The 11204-nt window shown below is 47.1% G+C and overlaps 1 protein-coding gene across 1 annotated transcript; it reads left to right on the plus strand.

The window, feature by feature from the left end:
- The first annotated feature begins 5189 nt into the window (after nt 1-5189).
- LOC116154674 (zinc finger protein 551-like) lies at nt 5190-10619 on the plus strand. The gene is given in 3 exon segments (XM_031457426.2): nt 5190-5435; nt 9103-9451; nt 9454-10619. Coding segments are annotated over 3 exon segments (1548 nt in total). The 5' UTR covers nt 5190-5402.
- The last annotated feature ends 585 nt before the right edge of the window (nt 10620-11204 follow it).

Raw genomic sequence — 11204 nt, forward strand, 5'->3', positions numbered from 1 at the left:
TCCAGCCACTCAAAGGCAAATAACAATTGCGACTTCTTTTCAATACGTATACCACAAAAAAAAAAAAAAAAAAAAAGCATCCTTTAAATCCAGGACTGTGAAATATTTAAAATCTCCGGGGATTGTAGTCAGTAAGGTGTATGGGCTTGGTACCGTTGGGTGAATGTCTTGGACAATGTCACTAATAGCCTTTAAGTCCTGTACAAACCAATATTCTTCAGAGTGGGGTTTCTTTACTGGTAGTATTGAAGTATTATAAGGTGATCTACATAGCTTAATCAGTTCATGTTTCAAGAAACGTTCCAAAACTGGCTGTATTCCTCTTAGGGCCTCATCCTTTCATGGATATTGTCATTTTCTAGGCATAACAGAATTCGATTTTAATTGAATAACCATCAAGGTGGCAAATCTTGTCTGTCCTGGGACCCCATCAGTCCAGATGGGGATTTCTTCTGGAATTTGTCCAGGTGCTTTAGTTGTGGAGTTCGGCTCCTGTTGCAGCCTCAGGGTGGCATCTGGCAGAACAGCTACACAAATTCTTTGAGTCTCTGGAGAGAAAGTTATCTGGGCATTTAGTTTGCATAAAATATCTCTTCCCAGCAGTGGGACAGAGCACTAAGGCACATATTGAAAAGTTTGAGTCAGGGTCTTTTCTCCTAATCTGGATTCCAAAGGCTGTAGCAACAGTTGAGTCGTTGGCACCCCTGAGACTCCTTCTACTGGGGCAGAAGTCTTTGACAATGCTCCTAATTTACTGTTTAAAACTGAGTATGCTGCTCCAGTATCCACTAGCAAGTCCACTAATTGAGACCCCAAGGTCAGTTGTACCCGAGGCTCCTAGGTGGCAATTGTTATGAGGGTCCTTAGCGTGGCTAAGAGCCCCAGGCCCCATCAGTCACTGTCTTTGTCTATAAATCTTTGGGTGACCCTTACATTGGAAGACATTCGTACCTGCGTCTCTCTCTTTGATTTCAGTTTTGGCCAGTCCTTTTTCCAATGCCCTTTCTCCTTGCAGTAAACAAACTGATCATGAGTCACAGCTCACTTTTTCTCATCTTCCTTTTGTCCTCTGGGTCTTTGTTGACTAAAAGCTCTCAGGTGAGTTGCTGTCATAACATTGACAGGTTTTCTGTTCCTTTCTTCTCTGGCATTATGAACTTTAAAGGCAACCTCCAGTAATTCCCCGGGACCTTTGGCTACTGCACTTTCTATCTTATTTAATTTGTGCCTTATATCGTCTGAGCTTTGGCTTGTAAAAGTCATATTTACCATGCATGCGTTTTCAGGACCGTCAGGATCGAGGGTGGTGTGTTTTCGATAAGCGTGTTGGATCTCTTCCAAAAAGGCAGACGGGGTTTTCTGTTGGCTCTTGTTTTAGAGCTTGTACCTGGTTAAAGCTAGTCTGTTTCAGAAAGCCCTTTGTGAGGCTGGCTAGGATGCACTGTCTGTAATTATTTAACATCAGACCTTCAGTTGTATTGGGGTCCCAGTTTGGCTTGGAGGTTGGTACAGCTAGATCTATGGCGGGCATTTGTGGGATTTCCTTGCTTTAAACATTGAGCCTCCCTTTGAGTGGGTTCTAAGATCAGTCTCTTTTCATCTGAGGTTAAAAGCATTCCAAGCAGCAGCTGTGTATCAAGTTGGGCGATGGCTTGAGAAAATAGTTTGAAAAATTTCAGCCACTTTCTGGGGGTCCTTACTATATGATGGATGTTGATTTCTCCAATAGAGCAAGTCCGTAGTTGCAAATGGGGTATAGGCCCATATATAATTATCAGGAAGTCCACTTGTGCTAATTCCAACTGGCAACTGTCTCGAGGGCTATTGCCCTGCTATGGGTAAAGGCTTTCCCAGGCCAAATTGGGTACCCTGTCAGGTCCTGTAGGGGGAGGCCATTACAAATTCCTGTCCTAGAGTGAATGGGGGAGGCAAAGAGTCTATAGGTAGGGTAGGGTGCGGCGGAGGAAGAGGCAAAGTGACCGAGGCGATGGAGTTCCCGCGGGGCGGGTGATAGAAGGCTAGCAGGAGGAAATGGTAGAGATATTGGAGGTGGTGGTGCAATGACTGCCGAGGGTGGTGGTGAAGTGACAGAAGAGAAAGCTGGAGAACAGCTGTTTGAGCAGGAGCAGTCAGCTGGGCTGCCACCAGAGCTGGAGCAGAGGGAGAGGCCAGGGGAGTTTCACCCCTTGATGAATACCCCTCTTCCAGAAAGCAATTCATTGTTCTGTCTCTAGATCTTCTTCCGTCTGTTGGTCGGGTGTCTTGTCATCAAATATTTCCTCTAACTTTTTCTTTGGTTTTATAGAAGATTCTTCTCCTTCCCTCACTTGTTTAGTAATCTTTTTTTGTCCAGTCTAATGTTTACCTTTTACTTCTCTTTGAACCATCAGTCTGGCTCCTAGTTTACTCTCTTCCTCATTATTCACTTTCATAAAGGTGTGTACATTTACCATTTCTGCCCATTTACCATTTTTCTGACAGAACATCTAACTGGAGGATAGTATAGCGATCTAATGACCCATTTTCAGGCCACTGTTCCCCAGAGCCTAAGTTATACAGTGTACAAGCAGTATTACAATGAAATATCATCTTTTTCTTAGTTATAGATGGTTAACTATAATTTGACCAATCATTCAAGATTTTACCCAATGGGCTGTTAGATGGACTAGATGGCACGCCTCCCGTAGTAACTTATTTTGAATACAAATGCAAATGCAAATGCAAATACAAATACAAATTTTAGATTGCAATACCAGGCCTTTATCAGTAGACGGAAGCACAGACTTACAAATGACAGGCTGAAACAAATTCAAATTCCAAGCTTACAAATAATTCAAATTCCAAATGTATTTGCTTCCAAGTTTGCTTAGCCGGAGACCTCCGCTACAAATGGATACCTGTTTCAAATGCAAACAAGTATCCCCCACCTGTCCAACTAGGGAACTCCCAAGTGATATCAAGGGGTCTTGGTCATCACTGGGAACTTACCCTAGGCCTGCCGATCAAATGCAAATGCAACACTTCAGAAGAAACAGAGCCGTCTTTTCTTCCTCCAAGGACTCAGTTTGGGCGACAGTGGTCCATTGATAGGTGGAAGGGCAAGGGATGAAAAGGATCCCTAGAGCAAAAGGGGCTCCATTTTCCGTGTCCCACCCATCAGCACGGAGGGGCAATCATCCAAGCCCTGTTGGCCCAGCAGCAAGGCGGAACCTAAGGCCCCTCTTAGAAAAGAGGGGAGTTCTGGCCATGCATTTGGTGCCACAAGTTTGTTGCTGAAAGGTCAGCCCCCATCCCTGATGAGCCAAATAACTCGGAGATAAGGCCTTGGAGCTTAGAAGAAAAGAGGCAGCTTTATAGCTTTGCCAGGCAAAGGGGACTCCCAGCAGGCTAGTGCCTTCAAAACTGTGAACCCACCTTGGAGATGGGGCTTAGTGATTATCTAGTGAGCAAACTGGGGCATAAAAGGGGCTGTCAATCAGCAAGAGTCTCTGGGGGAAGCTTCCTCCTGAATCTTGGCGAGTCTGTCTGGCATCATGGGACCGTCTGGTGGTCTGGAGGGTCACTGGCCCCATGACCTTCTTTATCTGGTAAGACTCATCAGGCTCCAGGAGGAACTTTGGAGGGTCTGGTTATTTTCCTGAGATTATTGTCCCGTGACTCCCTTCCTGCGGGAATGATTCAGAATCCAAACATGACTGTAAATTTCACTTGCCAGAGTGAGGTAAAACAAACAAGGAAATCAATAACTTTAACTCTAACAGTGGGCCTGGGGCTCAGTCAGACTTGCTGACCATTTTAAAAGTAAACAGTAAGTATAAGGCCAAGAATTAGTTAGCCTAATGTGGCCATTTTATTATTTCTCCTTCACTGTGTTGTATACATGACATTAATACAATATTATAAATCAACTATATCTCAATTAAAAATTTTTAAGTAAATGTTTAAATGAGGGGGGAAAATTGAGCTGATCTTAACTCATCTCTTCTCAGACTTCAGTGTCTCCTAATAAAAATTATTGAGGTCTTAACCTTTTCACCCTCCCCAGATTGTTTCTACAGAGATATCTCTACCACTATCTTTAAATAATTACATAATCATCAATTGTTTCCTGTAATTTGCATTTCACAACTTTTTTTCCTGCTATATCATCAATTCCTCATACACAACAGTCCCAGCAATCACTGAAGAAATGATAACCTCCTCTCAACTAGGAGATGAGATGATGGGGTTTAGATGCCCCCTTTGCACATGTGCTCTGCCTGAGAATACTATCACTCACTAAGTAGGCACTATCCCATATCAAAATGAAATTTCATAAGTTGCTGTCTGTTTAAAATAGATGTCAGATTCCTAAAAAAATTAAATATATTCTAGGTTATTGAGTAAAAAATATTAAGTGGATGAACAGCGCTGCTTTATGATTTGGACACAATCACTGAGTATATAGGCAGGAGAGATGTTCTCTAGGAAACAGGCAGAGCTAACTCGTCCTCTCATTTCAGGGCTGTTTAAACATCTCTTCTTATCTTCCAAGTCATGGCTCTAACTGAACATACAATTACCATACTGACATTTCTGACTGCATGCATTTGAATAGCAAGAAAATGTTTATTATATTCCTGCTAAGAGTGGATGAATTTTGTGTCTGAATGAGAATATGTTCACTTGCATTTGTAGTCTTTGGGGATAATTGAGATACAATTTTTAGCCACATGGGGCATTCTGAGCTTACGGAGTCTGAAATAATGGCTATAATCAAGTGATCGGTTGCAGACAACACTCCCCCAAACCTGAGAACGGCCCCTTTAAAAAGGGATAAGTGCATTCCTTTCCCTGAAGGTTAAAGTCGTCATTTCCCAGTGGCACTCTCAGTGCCCCGGAACCATTTTCTATTCTTTTCTTTCTTTTTTAAATTGAAGTATAACTGACTTACAATATTATATTAGTTTCAGGTGTACAACATAGTGGGTCAATATTTTTATAGATTTTACTCCATTAAAGTCATTACAAAATAATGGCTGTATTTATGGGCCGTGCAGAACGTTTACTCCTCGAGGTGGACAACTGGGACCTCTAACTCCACCTGCGCATCGGTGGAAACTACACTACCCAGAGGGCAATGCGCCCAACGGTGGCGCAGTTGAGCCAATGAAAGCGCAGGTCAAAGGCACTTCCGTGCGTGGGCATCGCCTCGGGGAGGGACTCCTGACGTCCTCCTCGTGGCGGTCATTTTGTCTTTTGTCGGGTCAGTTGGTCCGCCCAGAGGCTCCGGAGCCAGGGGTCGCGAAGGAGAAGGCGCCGGAGGAGTCCCAGAGAGGCGGGTGCAAGGCTCGGGGTGGCCCGCAACAGGCTGGGATCGGGACCTCCGTGCCTCCCAGGCCCCGCTGCGCCCTCAGACCCCGATGGCGGCGGCCGCGCTGAGGGACCAGCCGCAGGTAAACGCGCGTCCTCCGGGCCCGCACTGCCCTCTCCCGCCGGACACTAGAGCCCCGAGTGCGGGGCGCCTGCTCGCGTGCCTGCGGCCCGGGCCCCGGGGTGCAGGCCGGGGAGGCGGCCGCGGGTGGGGCCGTGTTTCTGACAGACGGCGTGACGGCGCGGGGAGAGGCCCCCAGGTGGGGGGACCCGCAGGTGCGGAAGCCTGGAGGCCGGGCTGAGGCGGGGGCGGAGGGGGGGCGTTCGGGAAACCTGGGGTCCATTTTATGTCTGCAGGATGTAAAGAATTCGAAGCGACGTTGTGCCTGAGGAGTTTTACTTTCATTTTCGGGGGGAGGGGAGGGTGAACAAAAGAGTGACACCGAGATAGGCTTCTAAAAGTTTACCAAATGCTGGTCGGAGGAAGAGCAGACGAGTAGAGTGGCAATAATATTTAGGTACAGGAAGGTCGACTCCTGTACAAGATTGCATGACTGGCAGGAGTCTGCTCTGAGGACGGAGGTCCCGAGGTAATGCAAACACCTGGAGCTCAGCTGGCACCTGGGCTTTGCAAGAGTGTTTAGTAGCTTGAGCCCATGGAAGCTGGCCGTGGTTGCCAGGCTCTCAGGTGACCTCCCTTTCCGCACAGATTCCTGTAACTGCAGAATCTCTTAGGGACTGTGGTTTGTGGGGTTTACTTCCGGGCCTCATTAGTCCTCACTCCACCCTGTGGTCTCCGGGATAATAGTGTTTCTGTACTATTGCGCCACTCTTTCAGCCCTTGGACCCAGGGACCTTGAACAAACATGAGGCCTAGGATCATGTGGAGTGGCCCAGGGTTCTAAGTCCAGGCCCAGGCTTACATGGAGTGGTTCCTATTTTTGGCAACCAGTGGAATGAGATGTGGAAGGTACCAGATCAGACATAGGTACCAGAATGTGCAAAGGCCTGGAGAGGAGGCTGAGCTGGTTCAGGGACCTGCGGGTATCTTTTCTTTTTCGTGGAAACTGGGAGCAGTGAGTGGAGCAGGAGTCAGGTCTGGAACAGCTTTGTGAAAATTGAGTGTCCCTTCTGGAGGTGATGGGAGCAATGAAAGATCTGGAGCAGTGGAGACAGGTGATCTGACTCCGGTGTTATCAGGCTCCCTGTGGGTGCAGCATGGAGAACAGCATTGGCGTGAGGGAGGTGGTGGGGAGACCATGGAAGAGGCTACTGCTGTGGTCTGGGTGAGTGTGTTGGTAGCTTGACCAAGGTGGTGGCTGTGGAGGTGGGAGAAGTGGCTGGTTTGGTGTGTTAGGTACAGAAACCTGAATTTTCTAATTCTGAGGTTGAGAGAATGGTAGGAGTCAGGGATAAATAAGTGAAGGTTTGGTTTTAGCATCTGGAAGGATGGAAGCTCCATTAGGTGAGACAGGGAAGTCCACAGTAAGACTAATTTTCTTTGGGGATATCAGAAGTTTTATATTTGGCCTCTTAAGGATATGAGATCTTTCAGAGAGCAGTTTGTGGGCATCTAGTACTCTGAGGAGGAGTTCGGGATGGAGACTTATCCAAAGGGCAGTGGAGAGTGTGTGGCCCAGGGAGGAGCTTCTTATTTTTTTTTTTAATGGAGGTACTGGGGATTGAACCCAGGACCTTGCACATGCTAAGTATGTGCTCTACCACGGAGCTATACACCTCACCTCCTGTAGATCACTTTAGTGTGGGGAATCCAGGTCAGGATGATAATGGTTAATAGTAGCCTAGGACGATGAGGGTAGGCCTGAGGACTCGGTTTCCTGCTTGGGCCCCTGGCTGTGGGAGGTGGGTGTCACAACACAGGTGAGAGAAGTGGTCGTGGGGAGGGTGGGGAAGGCTATAGTTTGGCATGTGGGCAAGGCCTCTGAGGGATCGGTGGACATGAGATGGTTGTGGAGGCATCATCAGGAGGAATTCAGACAAGCTGGTGCTTATTCACTGCTCTACAGACTGACCAGGATTTTGTTGTAACCCTTGGTGGGACCTGGGATGTTGTAGTCAGGCTGGTGGATTAGCTTGGAGGTGTATGTGGTCATCTGGGAGACTCACAGATGAGGTAGAGGGCCAGGCACTGGGCCTTGAATGAGGGTTAGGTGAAGAGAGGAAAGCTGTGACTGGTCAGGATTCATCAAATGCAGCACAACTGGCAGAGGGCCATGGGTACCTGAGATCTGATATGGTTCTGGGTAGGTGAGGTTGAAGCAGGGAAGGAGGCCTTCATGGCAGGACTCAGGGCTGCCTTTGTTAATGGGGATCATCAGCATCTCGGGTAGTACTTGATCCTGTTTGACTTTGACAAGCATTCTGTGGACCGTTTGTGCTTGGTCATGATTAGGGAAGCTAAGGAGGTGATTATGGTGTAGGGCAGGAGGAGCTGTGGCTGGGTAAGACCGTCACACCCTTCTTAGTGTCCTGAGATGATGTCCTCCTTTTCCTTTTTTCCCTCAGTTCACTTTATCTTTCCCTCAGCTGGACCATGGGCTCTGCTACCTTCCTTCTCTTTCTTGTCAGACGTGCTGTGGGTGCCATCATGGAACTGTGTGTAGTGCCCTAAGCAGTGGACTCCCCAGGCAGCCCTAGCCCAGCTGCCTCTGAAAGTGCAGAACGGATCTGGGAGTCAGGAGTCTTGCAGGCAGCTCAGTGAATCCCACCTGGCTTGCCCTCTCCCTGCTGGAGTGACTGTCCAGATCCGTGGCCTCCAGGTCTTCTTCCTCTCACTAACAGTTCTGCATGACTGCCTGTGCCAGGCCGTGGTCATTACTTCATGAACTATGGGCTGTCCTTGTAAGACTGGGCTGTCCTTGTACGGCGTTCTTCAGTTGTTTGTAATGTTTTCTTTCCTGACTACTGTCATATATTGAGCTGCTCTGGGCCAGTGCTGGCCACTCAGCTATGCCGTCTTTCATGAAGACTTGCATCATTCAGGTTCTGAGTAGTTGCACAGTGGAGGGTGCAGGAAGAACCTTGGTTGTTTCACAGAGTAGACATGATGAGATGGCCTCAGAGGAGAGGAGGCCTGGGCCTGGTGAGTGGCATCTGAGGGGGGACGTGATAGCATGACTATGTTCAGATCATACCAGGAACCTGCCCTGTGTCCAGTAGTGTTTTGGTGCAAGTGCCACTGGTCACACCTCATTTCTACCTTTTCCCCATACTTGACACTTTGCTGCCTTGTCCTTGCATTGGTGACTTCCAGCTCCTGGCTGCCTTAACCTTTGTGGCCTCTGTGGGTCACCTGTTCCTCTGCACTGCAACATCTGCAGTATTGACCTGCACATGTGTCATGAGGTGTGCACATATCCTTAAGTAGTCCTTGGACACCAGCTGCTTGGTTCCAGTGGAAATTTACCAGGGCAGGACACAAGCAGCCTTCCTCACAGCATGCCCACATCACACCTTAGATGAAGGCTGTTGGCAGAGGAATGAGTTAGACACCTTGCCTCTGCTCCATGTGGTGTACTCCATCCTTGGGCCCTTGGTCTGGTGAGGTCTCCCCTATTCCTGCCCACTGCTGCCAGGCAGCCACTTCTTCAGCCTGCTCCAGCCCCCTTGTTTTTAGAACAAGCTCAAGAAACAAACTCATTCCTTGTTGTGTCTGATGCACCTTTGTAATGGGGCTTGCCTCTCCCATCAGGGTCAACATGCATTTCCTCAGCATTTCTCTGTTTTCAGGTTATAGACATGAAACAAGATGAGGAAACCCCTTCTGGGCAGAGTTTATCTGTAGAAGGAGAATCTCACATCAGGGCTTCTGAGGCAGGTCGACCCACCCAGAAGACCCACCCCTGTGAGATATGCATCCCAGTCTTCAAAGGTATTTTGCACCAAGCTGAGGACGCAACAATATACCCTTTGCAGAAACCGTACTTGGGTGTCCCACGTGTGAGATGCTTCTGTTTCGCTGCAGACCTTCACCAGCAACAGAAGCATGACAGTGGAGAGAAGCCCTGGAAGAGAGATGTGGACAGGGCCTCATTTGTGAGGAGCTGTAGCTTCTTCATGTCAGGGAAGCTTTTCACCTGTAGGAGGTCGGAGAGGACTTCCCGGCCACCTCAGGCCTTCTCCAGCGCCAGGCCTTTCCCAACAGTGAGGAGCCACAGAGTGGCAGTGAGAGTGGGAAGGCCTTTCACAGTGAAAAGAGTCTTTACAGGCAGGGTGAATGTGAACTAGTTGCCATCTGCAACCACACACTTGTTCAAGATCGGAGTGTCTACTCTGAAAAAGGGCTTTACAAGTGTAACAAATGTAGGAAAGCCTTCAACTGAAACTTCAGACTTGCTCAGCACCAGCAAATTCATGCTGGACAAAGGACATATGAGTGTAATGAATGTGGAAATTTTTTTAGCCAAACCTCTGACCTTAAACACCAGAGAATTCACACTGGAGAAAGGACTTATGACTGCAATGAATGTGGAAAAGTCTTTATCCACAAATCCAAACTCATTCACCATCAGACACAACACGCTGGAGGAATGCATTATGAGTGTGGTGAATGTGGGAAGTCCTTTAGCTACAAATCCAACCTCACTGAACACCAGCGAGTTCACACTAAAGAAAGACCTTATGAGTGCAGCGAATGTGGGAAGTCCTTTAGACAAATTTTTAACCTTATTCAACACGGGAGAATTCACACTGGAGAAACGCCTTATGAGTGTAGTGATTGTGGGAAATCTTTTAGCTGCAAATTCGAACTCATTCAGCACCAGAGAATTCTCAGTGGAGAAAGGCCTATGTGTGCAGTGAATGTGGGAATTCCTTTAGACAGTTCTCCAACCTCATTCGACATCGGAGTGTTCATACTGGAGAAAGGCCATATGAGTGCACTGTTTGTGAGAGATCCTTTAGTCGCAAATTTATCCTTGTTCAGCATCAGAGAGTTCACACTGGAGAAAGACCTTATGAGTGCAGAGAATGTGGAAAATCCTTTATCCGTAAATCTGACCTCGTTCAACATCAGAGAGTTCATACTGGAGAAAGGCCTTATGAGTGCAATGAATGTGGGAATTCCTTTAGCCAAAGTTCTAGCCTCATTCAACACCAGAGAGTTCACATGGGAGAAAGACCTTATGAGTGTAGCAAATGTGGGAAATCCTAAAAGTGAAAATCTAACCTCTTTGGACACCAGAAAATTCACACTGGAGAAAAGCCTTAAGTGTGCAGAGGTGGTTTTATTTCCTCACTCAGTATAACAGCACTCGGGGAGACTGTGAGCCGTTTACCTTTATTTAACCCACTTTTATTCAGACTTAGACTGTGCAAGATTCCTCATAAGCTTCAGTTATGTGTGAGGCTTTAGGTGTGTTGCACTTTCTACCTGCCCAGAGCTGTTGCTAGATTTATGTCACTGCTAGTTTCTGTTGCTGGAGCCATTTCACCTCTACTGCCTGACACACCTACGCGGTGTGCATCAGTCACCACACGAACACGGAGGGAAGCTGACCTCTGTGTTCTCCCGTTTGCTTGGGGGAATTATGAATAGCCCAGGCCCTTAGCAGCATCCTCATTCCTTTCTTTTCTTTTTTTTTTTTTTAACTTTTTTTATATAAACTTTTTTTATTGAGTAATAGTCATTTTGTAATGTGTCAAATTCCAGTGTAGAGCACAATTTTTCAGTTATACATGTACATACATACATTCATTGTCACATTCTCTTTTGCTGTGAGCCACCACAAGATCCTGTATATATTTCCCTGTACTACACAGTACAATCTTGTTTATCTATTCTACATTTTGAAATCCCAGTCCCGTCCCACCCCCTATCCCCCTGGCAACCA

The sequence above is a fragment of the Camelus dromedarius genome, chromosome 9 (genome assembly GCF_036321535.1).
Source record: "Camelus dromedarius isolate mCamDro1 chromosome 9, mCamDro1.pat, whole genome shotgun sequence".
In the NCBI taxonomy this organism is placed as follows: Eukaryota; Metazoa; Chordata; class Mammalia; order Artiodactyla; family Camelidae; genus Camelus; species Camelus dromedarius.